General features: G+C 41.7%; 1 protein-coding gene across 1 annotated transcript in view; it reads right to left on the reverse strand.

The window, feature by feature from the left end:
- Positions 1-22,279, reverse strand: part of trpc7b (transient receptor potential cation channel, subfamily C, member 7b) — a 90,461-nt gene extending 68,182 nt beyond the window's left edge. The window contains exons 1-2 of the mRNA XM_062044063.1: positions 21,722-22,279; positions 1,768-2,530 (exon numbers count right to left, since the gene is read on the reverse strand). Of these exons, the coding sequence (XP_061900047.1) occupies positions 1,768-2,530; positions 21,722-22,185 (1,227 nt within the window). The 5' untranslated portion in view covers positions 22,186-22,279. The remainder of the gene's footprint in view (positions 1-1,767; positions 2,531-21,721) is intronic.
- Between the last annotated feature and the right edge of the window lie 1,239 nt (positions 22,280-23,518).

Genomic DNA, 23,518 nt, shown 5'->3' on the forward strand with positions numbered 1-23,518 from the left:
AAAGGTAGAAAAGTGCTATACAAGTATAACCCATTTATCATTATTTATTTATCATTATCATTATTGATTTGCAAAAAATATTTTTTGGACCAATTAGGTGAAGTTGCATAATTTCCCACGGCACACCAGACAATAACTCACGGCCCACTAGTGTGCTGCGGCACAGTGGTTGGAAATCACTGATGTAGACCAGAAGGAAGTATTTTACATTTAGAAAAAAATTAATAATAATATCACTCCTTTAAAGGCCTACTGAAATGAATTTTTTTTATTTAAACGGGAATAGCAGATCCATTCTATGTGTCATACTTGATCATTTTGCGATATTGCCATATTTTTGCTGAAAGGATTTAGTATAGAAAATCGACGATAAAGTTCGCAACTTTTGCTCGCTGATAAAAAAAGCCTTGCCTGTACCGGAAGTAGCGTGACGTCACAGGAGCTAGTATTCCTCACAATTCCCCGTTGTTTACAATGGAGCAAGAGAGATTTGGAGCGACAAAGCGACGATTACCCCATTAATTTGAGCGAGGATGAAAGATTCGTAGATGAGGAACGTTACAGTGAAGGACTTGAGAGGCAGTGATGGACGTATCTTTTTTCGCTCTGACCGTAACTTAGGTACAAGCTGGCTCATTGGATTCCACACTCTCTCCTTTTTCTATTGTGGATCACGGATTTGTAATTTAAACCACCTCGGATACTATATCCTCTTGAAAATGAGAGTCGAGAACGCGAAATGGACATTTAAAGTGACTTTTATCTCCACGACAATACATCGGTGACACACTTAGCTACTGAGCTAACGTGATAGCATCGTTCTCAAATGAAGATAGAAACAAAAGAAATAAACCCCTGACTGGAAGGATAGACAGAAGATCAACAATACTATTAAACCATGTACATGTAACTACACGGTTAAAAATTATCAGCCTGGTAAGGCTTAACAATGCTGTTGCTAACGACGCTAAGGTTAATTCAGCAACTTAGCAACCGGACCTCACAGAGCTATGATAAAAACCTTAGCGCTCCACCTACGCCAGCCAGCCCTTATCTTCCCATCAACACCCGTGCTCATCTGCGTTCCAGTGATCGACGGCGCGACGAAGGACATCATCCGTGGGTTTGCCGGAAAGCATCGGCTAGGCGTAGTAAGTAGTCCTTGTTGTGTTGCTGTAAGTATTGTACTTAGCCGCTAATACACCGATCGATCCCACCTACAACGTTCTTCTTTGCAGCCTCCATTGTTCATTAAACAAATTGCAAAAGATTCACCAACACAGATGTCCAGAATACTGTGGAATTTTGTCGAAGAAAACAAGAGGTTTTTGTATCGGGTCAGATGGGGCCCAACCACTTCCGTGGATTTTGTGACGTCACACGCATAAATCATATCCAAAGGAGTTTTTCAACCGGAAGTGTGGCGGGAATTTTAAAATGTCACTTTATAAGTTAACCCGGCCGTATTGGCATGTGTTGCAATGTTAAGATTTCATCATTGATATATAAACTATCAGACTGCGTGGTCGCTAGTAGTGGCTTTCAGTAGGCCTTTAATGCACCCTATAATCCGGTGCGCCTTATATATGAAAAAAGATTGAAAATAGACCATTCACAGGCAGTGCGCCTTATAATACGGTGCGCCCTATGGTCCGGAAAATAGGGTGCATTTAGGTGAGTATCTGCATAAAGATGAAGAGAGATGAACTTTCCCTCAAGGCATCAATGGAACAAGAATAATAATTGTTGGATTTGAGCATAAATTACCTTAAACTCTGTCTCAATGTTGGCAAGTCTGGCCAGCTCGTTGCTGAGCTCCAGGGCCGTCAACACGGGATCTTCACTGCTGAGTGACAAGTAAGCTGCACTGGCCAGGCCTTTGTATGCGTTCATTCTGGAGCGCGAGTGACTAAATGAGTCCTTCTTCTGATTCTCCACACATTCTAAGCACATGCAGAAGTAGTCGTGCGGTCTCTCTATGCGGGCGCCCTTGGTCAAGAGAATGTGGACTACCTCGTACTCCTGGCAGTGAGCAGCCAGAATGATGGGCGTGACGTCGTGCGAGAAACGTGTCCCGTCCTCGTCGTAAGCGTAGAAGTCATCATCGCGCATCTCTTGCTCCAGAGGACTCAAAGCCAGGCGCAGACCGCCGCTGAAGGCAGGGTGACCGAGGATGGCTTCCACGATGCGCACGTACCCTTTGGAAATAGCCAAAAGCAGACCGTCTCCGATCCTCGCCAACCCATCCTTCTTCAGCAGCAGCTCGGTCACCTCCAGATGCTCATTTCCAACGGCGAGTTGCAATGCATTCTGGCCCATGTAGTCCACGCAGTTGAAGTTGAGGGTTTTGGATTCCTCCAGCATTTTGCGCACCACAGGAATATTCCCATACTCGGCGGCGTCCATAAAGCGTTCCTCTTCTGCAGTGAGAGCCGAACCGCGCTCGTTGAACATGTAGGCTGGGCCTCGCACTGCCTGGCGACGCCCCTTCTCCCTCAGCGTGGTGTGGCGGCGGTGCATAGCCTCCACCCTGCAGACAAGGAGAGGATATGGCGAGGAACAATTAAAAAGGGCGGAAAAAGACATCATTTAATGCACCGTACTTTATGGAATAACACGGGCGAAGAAAGTAATTACCGCCTCCTTAAATTGACGTACTTTACGACCGGGGGCCGGCCAAACTCAATCAGCAGTGTTTAACACAGACTTGTTTCCCTTGCAGTCACCAAAGCATTTGTCACGTATGAGTCGGAACTGCAATCAGGGTCAAAGCTCATCAAGCGGTGAGTGAAAGGTCAAAGCCTCTGACTGAGAGATGATGCTGTCACTATAACCGTCACACGCGCATGACGAATCTGTACTCAACACAAATGACGCCATCAATAAATGCAAATTTGCAAGCATGACCCCACTATTTTTGACATTGTTTACTCAGGAGAACGTTCACGGGCTCATGTCAAGCCCTTTTTTCAGGGGAAAACACTTAGTGGTAATGCAACTGCAGTACGGGAAAATCCATTTTTAAAAAAAAAAAAAAGGTCCCCTGGATGCCATGGCCGAACTCTCTGACCTACGCAGTTAACAAAAGCCCCAATTCTGCTTTAAAAAGGAAGATTAAAGAGGCCAGGGATGAAACCCTCACTTGCCCGCTGATTTATGTTCCAGAAGACTGTGGTTCAAACTACAGAACGGATGTGAGCGTGGAAACGAAGAGAACTAACTGAAAGATACGCCCGCAACAGAGGCACACCATAAAGGCTGTGCAGAAGGAGGAAGTAACCCATGACTGGCAGGTAATGAACTCTGCAGTAAAAAAGGGATTGGGTGCAGGTCCTTTGCTCCACAGACAGATTGCAGTATGTTGGAGGTGAGCTTGTTAGGCTACTTTTTACATTGCCACTTTAATTTGACATACCAAGATATGTCTGTCAGGGTAAATACATGATAAAATGATAAATGGGTTATACTTGTATAGCGCTTTTCTACCTTCAAGGTACTCAAAGCGCTTTGACAGTATTTCCACATTCACACACACATTCACACACTGATGGCGGGAGCTGCCATGCAAGGCGCATAACCAGCAGCCATCAGGAGCAAGGGTGAAGTGTCTTGCCCAAGGACACAACGGACGTGACTAGGATGGTAGAAGGTGGGGATTGAACCCCAGTAACCAGCAACCCTCCAATTGCTGGCACCAGGCCCGGCCCTAACCAATCTGGCGCCCTAGGCAAGATGTTAGGTGGCGCCCCCCCCCCCCCCCACATCGGCAGTGAAGTGTATATACTCACAAGAAACCAAATAGCTTTGTCCTTGACCTTTTTTTTTTACTTAAAGAAAGCAAATTAACAATCAGAATAGTTAACAAGATAAAAAAAAAATATGGATAAATAAATGAATACAAAAAATAAAAAATGAATATATGAAATACAATATTTTTTACATACATAAACACAAAATAAAACGTGTCAACAAGTTGCATAAAATAAATTAAAAATACAATATAAATAAGGCACTGCACAAAACAAGATATCAAACCAGTATGACTTTAACAACTGTATTACAAAAAAGGGGATCCTACAGAGTTCTCTATTTGTGCTTTTTAATATTGCATTAACTAGAATGACTTACAAATGACTGTACACCAGGGAGTACTGTAATTACCTAATGTTACATTATTATTTTCCATAACAATTTAGCCCCCTCCACAATATTAACCCGACGTTAAAACAGAACTAGCTATTTATTGATTAGCAATTGCCGAATCATGTAACATTAGCTTAATGCTAAAAAAGCCAGGTTACTATCACATTCTGTAACAGACAAATAATTTCATGTAGGCTAACGTTACCTACCTGCTACCTCTGTCTTTTTCTCGTTTCTCCTCCTCTTTTCTCTTTTTTCTTCCCTGGGCACCTGACAGTTTTGGCCGTTTTGACATCTTGTGTTGATTTTTTGATGTGGTGACGTCCAAAAAGAGTCATGATACGGGAAGGGAGGGGGCACACCGTGCCAGGGGAGGGGGGGGGGGGTGGGGGGGGGCGTAATGTTGTAACAAATAATATTTCTATTAAATAGGCTTTACTTTGCATTTTAATTAACGTGGGATTATTTTATGTATTTAGAAATAATAGTTTTTTTTTCCTCCAACATTTGTGGCACTGGCGTGGCGCCCCCTGATGGACGGCGCCCTTAGCATTTGCCTATACGGCCTATGCCACGGGCCGGCCCTGGCTGGCACGGCCACTCTACCAACTTCGCCACGCCGTCCCTAAGGGTCCCTCGCTCGTATTCCTTATTTGTGTGAAGAAGGTAAGAAAAATAAATGTCACGCACAACAAAAATGTACTCTAATTTGTCTCCAACGGGGTTGAAAAGTTTGCCTGATAGAAACATTGTCATATAGTCTGTGTGGGTGTGGCTGTCACTTTTATTGAAAGTTGTAGAAATAAATTGACTTGGAAATACATGACAATGAATAATTGTCATATAGTACGTGTACGCCACTAAATAAGTATAAGAACATTGTGGCACACCTGTTTGATATTTTAAAATGTTATTTTTAAAGGCAGCATTTATACAGAGGATTGCACACTGGTCTTTTTGCCATCCCACTAAGATGGGGGTCGGCAACCCACATGCGGCTCTTTAGCGTCGCGCTAGTGGCTCCCTGGAGCCTTTACACAAATGGAGGAAAATGGAAAAAGATGGGAGAAAAATTTTTTTTTTTTCTTTTAATAGGGTTTCTGTAGGAGGACAAACACGACACAAACATTCCTAATCCCGCTGTTTGTAATAAACATGCTGAGAGTATTTGGCAAGTGACGTTTTGTCCCACTTATTTCGGCGGTACTTGAACCCACCATAGTTTGTTTACATGTACAACTTTCCCCGAAGCTGCCACAGAAAGACGTGTTTCATGCCCCTCCTTTTTTGTTTCATTTTGTCCACCAAACGTTTTATGCTGTGTGTGAATGCACAAAGGTGAGCTTTGTTGATGTTATTGGCTAATCAGGCATATTCGGTCACTGCACGACTGCAAGCTAATCAATGCTAACATGCTATTTAGGCTAGCATCATTATGCCTCGTTTGTAGCTATATTTGAGCTCATTTAATTTCCTTCACTTATGTCCTGTGTGTATTTAATTTATATTTGCATGTCACAAATTATCTGTATGTAACGTTGGCTGCATTTCTGATAGTTGTTTGTGTGCCATGTTGTTCCAGACCACAGCAAACATTACCCAGCTTGCAAAGATTGCAATGAATCCATTAATTTGGACACACACATATATACCTTTGGCCATTCTAAGCCAGTAACTTGGAAATGTCTGTGTCAAAAAGAAGAGAAAAGTGGACACAGAGTGTAGCTCAACTCTCCTCAATACTTAATAACTTCCAGGACTTATCTCACCCTCGGAGAAGTCTCCGTTTTACTAATGTTTTACAATGTTGCAAAAATGTGTGGAATAAATATTACATTTCAGTCTAAGAAGATTTGAGTCAGCTGCGAAACATAGTCAATTTGATAGTAGGCTAATATAGCTAATATAGACACTTACATCATGTGTTGCCTTCATTATAACACTTATATAAAACTTTTAAAGTCATTTTGATAGTAGGCTAATACAGCTAATATAGACACTTACATCATGTGTTGCCTTCATTATAACACTTATATAAGACTTTTAAAGTCATTTTGATAGTAGGCTAATATAGCTAATATAGACACTTACATCATGTGTTGCCTTCATTATAACACTTATATAAGACTTTTAAAGTCATTTTGATAGTAGGCTAATATAGCTAATATAGACACTTACATCACGTGTTGCCTTCATTATAACACTTATATAAGACTTTTAAAGTCATTTTGATAGTAGGCTAATATAGACACTTACATCATGTGTTGCCTTCATTATAACACTTGTATAAGACTTTTAAAGTCAATTTGATAGTAGGCTAATATAGCTAATATAGGCACTTACATCATGTGTTGCCTTCATTATAACACTTATATAAGACTTTTAAAGTCATTTTGATAGTAGGCTAATATAGCTAATATGGACACTTACATCATGTGTTGCCTTCATTATAACACTTATATAAGACTTTTAATGTCATTTTGATAGTAGGCTAATATAGCTAATATAGACACTTACTTCATGTGTTGCCTTCATTATAACACTTTTAATAAGACTTTTAATGTCATTTTGATAGTAGGCTAATATAGCTAATATAGACACTTACTTCATGTGTTGCCTTCCTTATAACACTTATATTAAACTTTTAAAGTCATTTTAATAGTAGGCTAATATAGCTAATATAGACACTTACTTCATGTGTTGCCTTCATTATAACACTTATATTAAACTTTTAAAGTCATTTTAATAGTAGGCTAATATAGATAATATAGACACTTACATCATGTGTTGCCTTCATTATAACACTTATATAAGACTTTTAAAGTCATTTTGATAGTAGGCTAATATAGCTAATATAGACACTTACATCATGTGTTGCCTTCATTATAACACTTATATTAAACTTTTAAAGTCATTTTAATAGTAGGCTAATATAGCTAATATAGACACTTACATCATGTGTTGCCTTCATTATAACACTTATATAAGACTTTTAAAGTCATTTTGATAGTAGGCTAATATAGCTAATATAGACACTTACTTCATGTGTTGCTTTCATTATAACACTTCTATTAAACTTTTAAAGTCATTTTAATAGTAGGCTAATATAGCTAATATAGACACTAACATCATGTGTTGCCTTCATTATAACACTTATATAAGACTTTTAAAGTCATTTTGATAGTAGGCTAATATAGCTAATATAGACACTTCATGTGTTGCCTTCATTATAACACTTATATAAGACTTTTAAAGTCATTTTGATAGTAGGCTAATATAGCTATTATAAACACTTACATCATGTGTTGTCTTCATTATAACACTTATATAAGACTTTTAAAGTCATTTTGATAGTATGCTAATATAGCTAATATAGACACTTACATCATGTGTTGCCTTCATTATAACACTTATATAAGACTTTTAAAGTCATTTTGATAGTAGGCTAATATAGCTAATATAGACACTTACTTCATGTGTTGCCTTCATTATAACACTTCTATTAAACTTTTAAAGTCATTTTAATAGTAGGCTAATATAGCTAATATAGACACTTACATCATGTGTTGCCTTCATTATAACACTTATATAAGACTTTTAAAGTCATTTTGATAGTAGGCTAATATAGCTAATATAGACACTTACTTCATGTGTTGCCTTCATTATAACACTTATATAAGACTTTTAAAGTCATTTTGATAGTAGGCTAATATAGCTATTATAAACACTTACATCATGTGTTGTCTTCATTATAACACTTATATAAGACTTTTAAAGTCATTTTGATAGTAGGCTAATATAGCTAATATAGACACTTACATCATGTGTTGCCTTCATTATAACACTCATATAAGACTTTTAAAGTCATTTTGATAGTAGGCTAATATAGCTAATATAGACACTTACATCATGTGTTGCCTTCATTATAACACTTATATAAGACTTTTAAAGTCATTTTGATAGTAGGCTAATATAGCTAATATAGACACTTACATCATGTGTTGCCTTCATTATAACACTTATATAAGACTTTTAAAGTCATTTTGATAGTAGGCTAATATAGCTAATATAGACACTTACATCATGTGTTGCCTTCATTATAACACTTATATCAGGCTTTTAATTTTTTGTGGGTCCAGACAGATGTTTTACGTTCAATGTGGCTCTTTCAACATGTTGGGTTGCCGACCCCTGCACTAAGATAACGTTACTGTTAGATGATTTTATTTTTCCTTCCACTATCCATTGGACTGATTCTTGCCAAATCCAATCAGAATAAGAGTCCTGCAGATAGTTTTCATCGTTTGTGTGCAGGTGAGACACAAAATAATATCTTTACTGCAGACAAAAAAGTGAGTGTTGCCGATCCTTAATACCTTAGAGATGCCTACAGTGCTATGGATCCTTAACATTAGAACTGTATGTTTGTGATGGTCTCTGACAGTGTCAATACACTGGTTTTGTTCTGTATAAGACACTAGAGATATTGAATATAGAACTCCTCAAGGAAGCATAATCAGTTTCATTAGAGTTGGAAAGATCGATAGTCCTCATTCACTTTTTATGAAGAGCTCGAGGGATCTATCTGTTCTATTTACCTGCTGAGGCTGGAATTGAAACCAAAGAGTCCACGTGGGAGTACTACGATACATTCTAGGCTAGTAACAGCTGACCTCCAAGTCAATGTACATTATTTAATTATTCTTCCTTTCAATGCTTGTTTCGATATCTTGATGTTGTGGGTTGGACTTATTTTAGACACTTTGGATTGGCCGCTTCTGGTTTTGGACAGTTTTTCCACATAGATCAGGGTAATATCAATACTTATACAGGCCTCGAATTTTTACTTTTTAAAGGCCTACTGAAAGCCACTACTAGCGACCACGCAGTCTGATAGTTTATACATCAATGATGACATCTTAACATTGCAACACATGCCAATACGGCCGGGTTAACTTATAAAGTGACATTTAAAACTTCCCGGGAAATATCCGGCTGTATGATGACGTATGCGCGTGACGAAGTCAGAGTAACGGAAGTTATGGTACCCCGTAGAATCCTATACAAAAAGCTCTGTTTTCATTTCATAATTCCACAGTATTCTGGACATCTTTTGCAATTTGTTTAATGAACAATGAAGGCTGCAAAGAAGACAGTTGTAGGTGGGATCGGTGTATTAGCGGATGGCTGCAGCAACACAACCAGGAGGACTTTGTTGGAGCGCTAGCCGCGCTAGCCGCGCTAGCCGCGCTAGCTGCGCTAGCCGCGCTAGCCGCGCTGGCCGCCGACCTCACCTTGACTTCCTACGTCTCCGGGCCGCCAAACGCATCGGGTGAAGTCCTTCGTCCTTCTGCCGATCGCTGGAACGCAGGTGAGCACGGGTGTTGATGAGTAGATGAGGGCTGGCTGGCGTAGGTGGAGAGCTAATGTTTTTACCATAGATCTGTGAGGTCCCGTTGCTAAGTTTCTAAGTTAGCTTCAATGGCGTCGTTAGCACAGCATTGTTAACCTTCGCCAGCCTGGAAAGCATTAACCGTGTATTTACATGTCCACGGTTTAATAGTATTGTTGATTTTCTATCTATCCTTCCAGTCAGGGCTTTATTTTTTTGTTTCTATATGCAGTTAAAGCAAGATGCTATCACGTTAGCTCGTAGCTAAAGCATTTCGCCGATGTATTGTCGTGGAGATAAAAGGCACTGAATGTCCATTTGGCGTTCTGGACTCTCATTTTCAAGAGGATATAGTATCCCAGGTGGTTTAAAATACAAATCCGTGATCCACAATAGAAAAAGGAGAGAGTGTGGAATCCAATGAGCCAGCTTGTACCTAAGTTACGGTCAGAGCGAAAAAAGATACGTCCTGCACTGCCTCTCCAGTCCTTCACTGTAACGTTCCTCATCTACGAATCTTTCATCCTCGCTCAAATTAATGGTGTAATCGTCACTTTCTCGCTCCGAATCTCTCTCGCTCCATTGTAAACAACGGGGAATTGTGAGGAATACTAGCTCCTGTGACGTCACGCTACTTCCGCTACAGGCAAGGCTTTTTTTTATCAGCGAGCAAAAGTTGCGAACTTTATCGTCGATTTTCTCTACTAAATCCTTTCAGCAAAAATATGGCAATATCGCGAAATGATCAAGTATGACACATAGAATGGATCTGCTATTCCCATTTAAATTTAAAAAAATCATTTCAGTAGGCCTTTAAGGCCAAGGCAAGTGTTGCCTTAAAGGAGGGCTCATATTTTAGGGCACCAAGGCAAACATTATCAACTTGTCAGCTTTTTGTCATTACATGATGCCTATATTTCTATTTTTACATTTTGATAGAGGGAGTTTTTTTTAAATTATTATTTATTTAAGTTATGTACATTTTTATTAACAGTTTGAGTAGAAATATGTCGTATAGGAATTAACTACACACAATAACACATTAACAACGTGCTATGTCACATTAATGGTTTTTAAAGTAATACCTTTGTGACATGAAAAAACACATGTAAAAAAAAAACTGGTGTTTACTTTTTGATATCAAAATAAAACACAAAGCAGTTTGGCTAATGAAGATAAAGTCCAATAACACAAGCTTTGTTCTTCTCCAACGCCACTTATCAGAACAGTTTGGCCAACAAAAATAAAGAGGAGTGACACCACACACATCGAATACACAATCTTCACAGCCTGCGTTCAATTCGATGAGATGACAAAACATTTTAGCTAGTACTGATGTTATTTGAACACTGATACAGTTTGCAGTTAAATAAAGAAGGAGTGAACATCCCAGTAAACAAACTAAAGACTTTATAAACAAGTTGTGACAACGTTCACGACACATCGTCTGCTGAATGTTTCCTCACCTTATTAACTCTCAGTCACAGCAGCTGATGGACTCAGTATTGACAAAATAAAAGCAACATCAAATAGTTTTCTCCTTCGCTGTATACTTTTAGTGTGGGGACAAAGTGTCTCCAATATTGTCCACACCTGTCTCCATCTAAACACAGCAGTGCGCTCTTAAGCGCACGCCGGGAAGCGAGGGAAAATGACGTTAAACCAAGCGCTTGGCTCCGTTTACTCCGAGGGGAAATCTCCGCAGCAAAGTCTGTGTTGGTAGTCCGCTCATGATTATTAAGCCAAACGACGCTAGTGTGCATGTGCGCCTGACTTCGTGTTGCCTAAAATGTATTAATAAATTACGTTTTTTGGTAATTAAAAAATTCAACGGTGTTACTAACCAGCTGGGATTTTATCGCAAATTATCCTTGTACCGTTTACTCTTACACCCCTCGTCCATTAACAAGTAAAAAGTCAAGGGCGGTCACGGCATGTTCTTTCCGCCAATGTTTGTCCATTTTTTATGGCATTACGGCAAATGACGAGGGCAGTTTCCGCGGTTGCCGTGGTTAAATTCGAGCCCTGCTTATACGTATTGTTTGTTTCTTCATGTTTAGTTTGAATCTCTGACAAAGTAGGAAATAGACTTTTGAACAAAAGTTATGTAACATTTTGTAATGACGCAAGGAATGAATAACTTGTAACTAAGTAACACGTTTCTACCAAACGTTGACTAAATTTAGCTCGAGTAAGTGCCAAAAAAGAACGATCTACATTACTAACTATATTTCATTTTGAAATACAGCTAGTAAGACCCATTTTGACATATTCCTTAAAGGCCTACTGAAAGCCACTACTAGCGACCATGCAGTCTGATAGTTTATATATCAATGATGAAATCTTAACATTGCAACACATGCCAATATGGCCAGGTTAACTTATAAAGTGACATTTTAAATTTCCCGCTAAATTTCCGGTTCGAAACGCCTCTGAGGATGACGTATGCGCGTGACGTCAATCATTGAAACGGAAGTATTCGGACACCATTGAAGTCAATACGAAATAGCTCTGTTTTCATGTCATTATTCCACAGTATTCTGGACATCTGTGTTGGTGAATCTGTTGCAATTTGTTCATTGCATTATGGAGAAAGAAGCTGAGCAAGCAAAGAAGAAAGTTGTCGGTGCGAAGCTCTATTTTGCGAGGGAAGTCAGCAGCAACACGTACACAGCCGGCGCTTCTTTGTTTACATTCCCGAAAGATGCAGTCAAGATGGAATAATTGGATAACAGAGACTCTAACCAGGAGGACTTTTGACTTGGATACACAGACGCCTGTAGAGAACTGGGACAACACAGACTCTTACCAGGATTATTTTGATTTGGATGACAAAGACGCAGACGTGCTACCGTGAGTATGCAGCTTTGGCTTCCAAACATTTGATCGCTTGCCCGTACGTGCGCGTCACGTGCGTAACTTTGTTTAAATATATAAGCTTTATGAACCTTGGGTTAGGTGAACGGTCTTTTGGGCTGAGTGATTGTGTGTGTTGATCAGGTGTTTGAATTGTATTGGCGTGTTCTATGGAGCTAGGAGCTAGCAGAGGAGCTAGGAGCTAGCATAACAAACACGCAGGTGTTTTTATGCAGGATTAATTTGTGGCATATTAAATATAAGCCTGGTTGTGTTGTGGCTAATAGAGTATATATATGTCTTGTGTTTATTTACTGTTGTAGTCATTCCCAGCTGAATATCAGGTCCCACCCGGCTCTCACAGCATCTTCCCTGTCTGAATCGCATCCACTCCCCACTAGTCCTTCACTTGCACTTTACTCATCCACAAATCTTTCATCCTCGCTCAAATAAACGTTGGAAATTGTTGCTTTATCGGTCCAAATCTCTCTCACTTCATGCGGCCATCATTGTAAACAATAGGGAACTTTGCGTATATGTTCAATTGACTACGTCACGCTACTTCCGGTAGGTGCAAGCCTTTTTTTTATCAGATACCAAAAGTTGCGATCTTTATCGTCGTTGTTCTATACTAAATCCTTTCAGCAAAAATATGGCAATATCGCGAAATGATCAAGTATGACACATAGAATAGATATGCTATCCCCGTTTAAATAAAAAAAAATCATTTCAGTAGGCCTTTAATAAATAATGTACAGCAAGGTTCTTAAAAATTGAGGTGGGTATGAATATGTTTAGTGCTTTGAGTCATAGTGTTTGAGGTTAGGAATTTAGTAAAAGTAAAGGGTGCACAATAAATATTGGACAGGTAATGTCATCCATTCATCCATTCGTTTTCTACCACTTGTCTCTTTCGGGGTCGTGGGGAGTGGAGCCTATCCCAGTTGCGCTCGGGCGGAAGGCCACCTTATCACAGGGCCAACAGAGATGGGAAGACAACCATTCACGTTCAATTTCACACACTAGGGCCAATTTAATGTTGCTGATCAATCTTTCCCCAGGTGCATGTCTGTGGAGGTGGGAGGGGCCTATCCCCAGGTGCATGTCTGTGGAGGTGGGAGAAAGCCGGAGAGAACCCAAGAAGTCACAGGGAGAACATGCAAACTCCACACAGAAAGCCCCTGAGCCCAGGAACTTCTCGCATTGAGGCATGAGCGCTAACCACTGTCCCGCCGTGCTGCCCGACGTCATGCCGATAAATCCAGTAACGATAAACATAAGCTAGCTGAATTCTGATTGGATACAAACTCTAACCTAAAAACAACAGCACTGAATACTTTTAGATATTTAGGGAAAGTAAATTAAAAATTACTTTTAATTATGATCATGATTTGTGGTTATGCTAGGGCCGCAGAAAAGGCCTTGCTGGCCCTGACGGCACACCACTGCGCTTAACTTTAATACCAGTAATTGTTACATCCTTACCCCAGAGCCAGCCACAAAGAAAGGTGTGCACAAACTACAGTTAAATCAAAATTAAGCCTAGGCCAATATTTGATAAGTCAATCGATAAATAAAAATGATGTCGATAAGTTTTCCAGATTCGATAAATCGCCATTTTTTTGCGTGTTTACGGACTTCAAGAGCATTCACATTTTTCATCGGTTTCAGCAGCCGGGCACGTTTGTGCCATGGCGGAATGAAAAGAAGGGGGTAAATCCTCCTGTGCGTTATTAAAGGCCTACTGAAATGATTTTTTTAAATTTAAACGGGAATAGCAGATCCATTCTATGTGTCATACTTGACCATTTCTCGATATTGCCATATTTTTGCTGAAAGGATTTAGTAGAGAAAATCGACGATAAAGTTCGCAACTTTTGCTCGCTGATAAAAAAAAGCCTTGCCTGTACCGGAAGTAGCGTGACGTCACAGGAGCTAGTATTCCTCACAATTCCCCGTTGTTTACAATGGAGCGAGAGAGATTCGGAGCGACAAAGCGACGATTACCCCATTAATTTGAGTGAGGATGAAAGATTCGTAGATGAGGAACGTTACAGTGAAGGACTAGAGAGGCAGTGATGGACGTATCTTTTTTCGCTCTGACCGTAACTTAGGTACAAGCTGGCTCATTGGATTCCACACTCTCCTAACCCTCTAAATAGCTGTTAACATGATACCTCCAAGTCCGAGTCCATGGTTCCCGCCCGGAAAAGGGTGGAGTGCCATCTCCGGGTTGGGGAGTTCAAGTACCTCAGACTCTTGTTCACGAGTGAGGGAAGAGTGGATGGTGAGATGGACAGGCGGATCGGTGCGGCGTCTTCAGTAATGCGGACGCTGTATCGATCCGTTGTGGTGAAGAAGGAGCTGAGCCGGAAGGCAAAGCTCTCAATTTAGCGGTCGATCTACGTTCCCATCCTCACCTATGGTCATGAGCTTTGGGTTATGACCGAAAGGACAAGATCACGGGTACAAGCGGCCCAAATGAGTTTCCTCTGCCGGGTGGCGGGTCTCTCCCTTAGAGATAGGGTGAGAAGGCATCTGGTCAGGATGCCACCCTAGGACCGGTAGGAGGCCACGGGGAAGACCCAGGACACGTTGGGAAGACTATGTCTCCCGGCTGGCCTGGGAACGCCTCGGGATCCCCCGGGAAGAGCTTAGGCTACTACCCCCACGACCTGACCTCGGATAAGCGGAAGAAGATGGATGGATGATGTGGAAAAGTTTTGAAAATATCAGTAGCGTTTCAGGCCTTTCCTCAGGTATCATGTTTCAAAGCTGGAAGATTCAGCAATTTGCATACTAACTGCAGAACAAAGATAAAGAGGTGCGACGAGGTCTGAAATCATTCTTGAAGACCGAAAATAGAGGAGGTTTCTACACGGACATGAAAACATGGATTTGAAGGATCTAAAAGGTGGGTCGGTCATGGTGTTTCACTGGTAATGAGAAACAGGCATGTTCACACACACACTGACACACACGTAAGACTATACTGCCGTTAAGCCTACGGAGTTTTAAGCTTCTGTGCTTCTTCCAAGGTCTATCAAGCTCTACGCCGGTGTATAAAAGCAGCAGACCAGAGCAGATCAAAGACTCGGCAGTGGAGCCTGCCACTCTCAATATCTGATTGTCCTCACAGAGTCGCCTGGGTAGCATGAATATCCATTAAGTGTCACCATTCATGTCCAATTTGCCTCCGCCTGTGGATGCACGAGACTCCACCCATTGTTGCTTTTCACGGTGGATGAATAGGTTAAGCACATAGGAGACAGTCAATGGTGGCTGTTTTTCAAGCATCCATGCAGTGGAATCAAATCAAGAAGGGAAAATAACAAAAGGTAAAAGGCGCACTAATTCAATAAAAACCCACGCAGGCCAATTAGATGCATTCTGTGCATACTGCACACAAAGTGACAGGGTCATGTATGTTCACTTTAGGTACGAGTGCATGGGGGGGGGAACGCCAAAGTGGCCCATTGAACATACATTTGCACTATTCAATAATTGCAGAAGCACTTTGGATCAAAAAAAGCACCCGTGTCCAGTCTATTGATGCAACTACTGGTGCACACTATGAGTGGAGAAGCTGATCTTGGAAGTTGATAACAAAATATTGCAAAATGCTTCATTCAAAAACATGCATGCACGAATGAAGGTTTAGTATCAATGTGACTAACAAAAGTTCAAGTTAAAGTACCAATGATTGTCACACACACACACGAGGTGTGGTGAAATTATTCTCTGCATTTGACCCATCACCCTTGATCACCCCCTGGGAGATGAGGGGAGCAGTGGGCAGCAGCGGTGGCCGCGCCCGGGAATCATTTTTGGTCATTTAAACCCCAATTCCAACCCTTGATGCTGAGTGCCAAGCAGGGAGGTAATGGCTCCCATTTTTATAGTTTTTGGTATGACTCGGCCGGGGTTTGAACTCACAACCTACCCATCTCAGGGCGGACACTCTAACCACTAGACCACTGAGTAGGTATTTCTTGCATTGTGTACATCAGGGGTGTCAAACGTACGGCCCGAGGGCCGGATCAGGCCCGCGAACAGGTTTTATCCGGCCCGCGGGATGAGTTTGCAAAATATAAAAATGAACCTGAAATTTTTGAATGAAAGAAACAGCTGTTCTAAATGTGTCCACTAGATCAGTGGTCCCCAACCACCGGGCCGCGGCCCGGTACCGGTCCGCGGACTGATTGGTACCGGGCCGCACAAGAAATTAAAACAATTTTTTTTTTTTTTTTTTTTTTTTTTTAATGAAATCAACATAAAAAACACAATATATACATTATATATCAATATAGATCAATACAGTCTGCAGGGATACAGTCCGTAAGCACACATGATTGTATTTATTTATGTAAAAAAAAAAAAAAAAAAAAAAAAAAACCCCAACCCCCCTCCCCCACCGGTCCGTGGGACAAATTTTCAAGCGTTGACCGGTCCGCAGCTACAAAAAGGTTGGGGACCACTGCACTAGATGTCGCAATAGCAAGTCTTTGTATCTTTGTAGATGATGCTACATATGTACAAAATAAACCACGTGATGTTAGTACATCAGTCGAGGAAAATGAACAAACTACATAACATACTGTCATTTGATTTTGATTTTTTTTTTTTAATCTTGATACATTGAAAATTAACACCAATGATGAACATTATTACAATTGATTCAGAAAATATAAATAATGACAAATAAAGATAGAATACTATTAACTAGGGATGTCCGATTATGGCTTTTTTGCCGATATCCGATATTCCGATATTGTCCAACTCTTAATTACCGATACCGATATCAACCGATACCGATATATACAGTCATGGAATTAACACATTATTATGCCTAATTTGGACAACCAGGTATGGTGAAGATAAAGTCCTTTTTTTTAATTAATAAAATAAAATAAGATAAATAAATTAAAAACATTTTCTTGAAAAAAAATATAATATAAAAACAGTTACATAGAAATTAGTAATTAATGAAAATGAGTAAAATGAATTGGTTAATACTATTAGTGGAGCAGCAGCACGCACAATCATGTGTGCTTACGGACTGTATCCCTTGCAGACTGTATTGATATATATTGATATATAATGTAGGAAGCAGAATATTAATAACAGAAAGAAACAACCCTTTTGTGTGAATGAGTGTAAATGGGGGAGGGAGGTTTTTTGGGTTGGTGCACTAATTGTAAGTGTATCTTGTGTTTTTTATGTGGATTTAATAAAAAAATTAATAAATAAAAAAAAACAAAAAAAAACGATACAGATAATTTTAAAAAAACGATACCGATCATTTCCGATATTAAATTTTAAAGCATTTATCGGCCGATGATACATCTCTACTATTAACCGCAACATCCATCCATCCATTTTCTACCGCTTGTCCCCTTCTGGGTCGCGGGGGCTGCTGGAGCCTATCTCAGCTACAATCGGGCGGAAGGCGAGGTACACCCTGGACAAGTCGCCACCTCATCACAGGGCCAACACAGATAGACAGACAACATTCACACTCACATTCACACACTAGGGACCATTTAGTGTTGCCAATCACCTATCCCCAGGTGCATGTCTTTGGAGGTGGGAGGGGCCTATCCCCAGGTGCATGTCTTTGGAGGTGGGAGGAAGCCGGAGTAGAACCCACGCAGTCACGGGGAGAACACGCAAACTCCACACAGAAAGATCCCGAGCCCGGGATTGAACCCAGGACCTTCGTATTGTGAGGCACATGCACTAACCCCTCGCCACCGTGCTGCCCTACATTTAGATGTTAACCTAATTTTACTTTAGATAGTTTTCGGTAGTCCCCTTGAGACAAAATAATTGATTTTGAATTTCAGTCAAATGTTTTGCATAATTAAATGAACCCTGCACTACGTGACCAACCACTAGTTGGCATTTTATATCACACCGATTTATGTTTTAAAACGATGTTTTTTGGACCGTGCCAGGTGTCAGTCTAAATGAGTGTCTTCCATTTTGCAAAGGGTTGGTCACCTGAAATGTTGTTTCACTTAACAGGTGTGCTTGAGGGCAGCACGGTGACAGAGGGGTTAGTGCGTCTGCCTCACAATACGAAGGTCCTGGGTTCGATCCTGTGCTCGGGATCTTTCTGTATGGAATTTGCATGTTCTCCCCGTGATTGCGTGGGTTCCCACCCCCAAGACGTGCACCTGGGGATAGGCTGATTGGCAACACTAAATTGGCCCTAGGGTGTGAATGTGAGTGTGAATGTTGTCTATCTGTGTTGGCCCTGTGATGAGATGGCGACTTGTCCAGGGTGTACCCTGCCTTCCGCCCGAATGCAGCTGAGATAGCATCCCCCGCGACCCCGAACGGGACAAGCGGTACAAAATGGATGGATGGAGGTGTGCTTGAAGCTCATGGAGAGAATGCCAAGAGTGTGCAAAGCAGTAATCGGAGCAAAGGGTGGCTATTTCGAAGAAACTAGAGTATAAAACATCCTGAGCCCAGGATCGAACCCAGCACCTTTGTATTGTGAGGTACACGCACTAACCCCTGTACCGCCGTGCCGCCCTATTTCAAAATGCTTTGTTCAAAAACATGCATGCACAATTGAAACTTTAGTATCAATGTGACAAACAAAACATTTTACACGTCTTGCATCTAAAATGTGGGGCGGTATAGCTCGGTTGGTAGAGTGGCCGTGCCAGCAACTTGAGGGTTCCAGGTTCGATCCACGCTTCCGGCATTCTAGTCACTGCCGTTGTGTCCTTGGGCAAGACACTTTACCCACCTGCTCCCAGTGCCACCCACACCGGTTTAAATGTAACTTACATATTGGGTTTCACTATGCAAAAGCGCTTTGAGTCACTAGAGAAAAGCGCTATATAAATATAATTCACTTCACTTCACATTGTGTACATACTAATAGTTTGTAGTGATGTAATTAGCGGTACAGCTCGGTTGGTAGATTGGCCGTGCCAGCAATTTAAGGGTTCCAGGTTCAATCCTAATCCGCCATCCTAGCCATTACCGTTGTGTCCTTGGGCAAGACACTTTACCCACCTGCTCCCAGTGCCACCCACACCGGTTCAAATGTAACTTAGATAGGTTTCGCTATGTAAAAGCGCTTTGAGTCACTAGAGAAAAGCGCTATATAAGTATAATTCACTTCACTTCACATTGTGTACATACTAATAGTTTGTAGTGATGTAATTAGCGGTACAGCTCGGTTGGTAGATTGGCCGTGCCAGCGATTGAAGGGTTCCAGGTTCAATCCTAATCCGCCATCCTCGCCATTACCGTTGTGTCCTTGGGCAAGACACTTTACCCACCTGCTCCCAGTGCCACCCACACCGGTTCAAATGTAACTTAGATAGGTTTCGCTATGTAAAAGCGCTTTGAGTCACTAGAGAAAAGCGCTATATAAATATAATTCACTTCACTAATTATTAGGGCTGTGAATCTTTGGGTGTCCCACGATTCGATTCAATACCGATTCTTGGGGTCACGATTCGATTCAAAAACGATTTTTTTTCCCGATTGAAAAGGATTGTCTATTGATGGAATACATAGATTTCAGCAGGATCTACCCCAGTCTGCTGACATGCAAGCAGAGTAGTAAAGCTTTTATAATTGTAAAGGACAATGTTTTATCAACTGATTGCAATAATGTACATTTGTTTGAACTATTAAATGAACCAAAAATATGACTTATTTTAACTTTGTGAAAATATTGGACACAGTGTGTTGTCAAGCTTATGAGATGCGATGCAAGTGTAAGCCACTGTGATGCCCTCCCGGTAAAAGTTAGAGATGCTACCTCAGTAGAAGCATTTAAGTCTCATCTTAAAACTCATCTGTATACTCTAGCCTTTAAATAGACTCCCTTTTTAGACCAGTTGATCTGCCGTTTCTTTTCTTTTCTTTTCTACTCTGCTCCGGGGTGGATCGCTAGCCTGTTCATCAGATGGGGACATCTCTACGCTGCTGACCCGTCTCCGCTCGGGATGGTTCCTGCTGGCCCCACCATGGGGGTTGGGGGGGGGGGGGGGGGGGGGGTTACCCACATATGCGGTCCTCTCCAAGGTTTCTCATAGTCATTCACATTGACGTCCCACTGGGGTGAGTTTTCCTTGCCCGTATGTGGGCTCTGTACCGAGGATGTCGTTGTGGCTTGTACAGCCCTTTGAGACACTTGTGATTTAGGGCTATATAAATAAACATTGATTGATTGATTGACACTATTGTTCTTTTTTATAAATGTCTAATGATAATGTCAATGAGGGATTTTTAATCACTGCTATGTTGAAATTGTAACTAATATTGATACTGTTGTTGATAATATTCATTTTTGTGTCACTACTTTTGGTTTGTTTTGTGTGGTGTTTGTGTCTCCTCTCAATTGTTGTGTGTGGTGTTTGTGTCTCCTCTCAATTGTTGTGTGTGGTGTTTGTGTCTCCTCTCAATTGTTGTGTGTGGTGTTTGTGTCTCCTCTCAATTGTTGTGTGTGGTGTTTGTGTCTCCTCTCAATTGTTGTGTGTGGTGTTTGTGTCTCCTCTCAATTGTTGTGTGTGGTGTTTGTGTCTCCTCTCAATTGTTGTGTGTGGTGTTTGTGTCTCCTCTCAATTGTTGTGTGTGGTGTTTGTGTCTCCTCTCAATTGTTGTGTGTGGTGTTTGTGTCTCCTCTCAATTGTTGTGTGTGGTGTTTGTGTCTCCTCTCAATTGCTCTGTTTATTGCACTTCTGAGAGTTGCTGGCTCGGCTTTGCTTTGGGGCGGTATAGCTCGGTTGGTAGAGTGGCCGTGCCATCAACCAGCAACTTGAGGGTTCCAGGTTCAATCCCCGCTTCCGCCATCCTAGTCACTTCCATTGTGTCCTTGGGCAAGACACTTTACCCACCTGCTCCCAGGCCACCCACACTGGTTTAAATGTAACTTAGATATTGGGTTTCACTACGTAAAGCGCTTTGAGTCACTCGAGAAAAGCGCTATGTAAATATAATTCACTTCACTTTTGGAATTGGATTGCATTGTTATGGTATTGCTGTGTATTGTTTTGTTGGATTGATTAATTTAAAAAATATAATAATGATAATAAAATAGAATAAATAAAACAATTTTTTTAAATACATTTTTAAAAAATATATTTTTTTTAAATGAGAATCGATTCTGAATCGCACAACGTGAGAATCGCGATTCGAATACAAATCGATTTTTCCCCACACCCCTACTGATTATGTTATTATTCTCATTCAATTAAATGAAACATAATATTAGCAACAGTTCCAATATGTTCAACTTCCATGTTGGTTTAGTGAAGGATAAAAGTTGTGATTATTGATTGAACAAACGGGACTCACGCCTGCCGTGTGTCCGAGTTGACGTCGGGGTCGACGTGCTCATCCGCATGGTGGTTCCCACAGCCCGGGGACTCGGAGGCTCCCTCCACCCTCTGTCCGCGGTGCTGAAGGCTGCCGGCGCTCTCCGGGCTGCGTCCCTTCCAGGCCGGCAGCGGCTCGTCATCGTAGCGGTCGCACACCACGTCGAGGTGCGCACGCTGGCGCCAACTCACCGGAGAGTCCCCGGCGGAGTGGCGGAACTTTGGCGGCGCGGCGCCAGGGGAGTCCCCCCGTCCTCTCTTATCCGGGGACGAGTGGAGGCAGTCCGGGGAGGCCAGGTACGGCGGCTCCGAGTCCTCCAGGAGCGGCGAGGCCGAGGAGAAGAGGTCGAGGGGCCGCCGACACGACGGCGATCCTCCGGGGAGACACGAAGGTGGCGAAGGAGGCTGCGAGCGACGCTCGCTTTCCTCCCCCTCGTCGGACATCGAGTTGTTGACGCGGGATATGCTGGAGAAAAAAGGCGCCGAGTTCAAGTGACGGACATGGCGAGACGCGTGTTCAACTTTCCCGCGGACAAGTTCCCACGGAGCTGCGCGTTGACGCCGCGTGCCCTGCTCTTTACCTCGGCGTGCGCGCGCGCCGCAGCTCAAGCGCGCGCACGGCAGGAGCCAACCCTTTGCAAAATGGAAGACGCTCATTTTAGACTGACACCTGACACGGTACAAAAACCCGAGTTTAATAAAAAAATAAAAATAAAATTGGTGTGATATAAAATGCCAATCCACTTCATTTATATACAAACCCCGTTTCCATATGAGTTGGGAAATGGTGTTAGATGTAAATATACCGTATTTCCTTGAATAGCCGCCGGGGCGCTAATTAATTTAAAACCTCTTCCCACTCCTGTGCTTACCAAAAGCATGCGGGATGGGCAAGCATGCGCTAATTATTTTAAAACCTCTTCTTACTCGGGCGCTTACCTTATCATGAAAAGCACATTTAATAAAAAAAACGTTATTATGGTCTTAACTTTACTTATAAATGATGTCCATGTGCAGCTGCTTCTGATCAAAGGCAGTCTTCCTTATCTTTCTTCAGTTTTAAAAGTCTCTGAAGATAGTCCTTTAATTATTACCTCCTGCTTCGATTGAAAGTCCAGTTTAGAAAACTGTTTTATTTTAGATATGTAATCCTCCATGTTAAAAGTGCAAGCAAACGATCGCTGCTCACGCTTGCTGCTTGTTGTCTTCTTCTGCAGCACCAGTCTTCTGCAGTACTGGTAGTCGCAAGAAGGATCACTAGCGCCCTCTACCACCATCATTTAATGACTCATATTTGACCCGGCGGAAGTGCCAAGCATGCGCTAATTATTTTGAGAAACGAGTTTGACCCGGCTGTAATTCTAGGCAGGCGAATACTATATTCCCGGCGGCAATTCAAGGAAATACGGTAAACGGAATACAATGATTTGCAAATCATTTTCAACCCATTTAACTTTAGAATTTGATGCCAGCAACACGTGACAAAGAAGTTGGGAAAGGTGGCAATAAATACTGATAAAGTTGAGGAATGCTCATCAAACACTTATTTGGAACATCCTACGGGTGTGCAGGCTAATTGGGAACAGGTGGGTGCCATGATTGGGTATAAAAGCAGCTTCCCAAAAAATGCTCAGTCTTTCACAAGAAAGGATGGGGCGAGGTACACCCAGGGCCGGCCCGTGGCATAGGCCGTATAGGCAAATGCTAAGGGCGCCGTCCATCAGGGGGCGCCACGCCAGTGTCACAAATGTTGGAGGAAAAAAAAAAAAAAGAAAGT

The sequence above is a fragment of the Entelurus aequoreus genome, linkage group LG04, assembly GCF_033978785.1.
Source record: "Entelurus aequoreus isolate RoL-2023_Sb linkage group LG04, RoL_Eaeq_v1.1, whole genome shotgun sequence".
NCBI lineage: Eukaryota > Metazoa > Chordata > Actinopteri > Syngnathiformes > Syngnathidae > Entelurus > Entelurus aequoreus.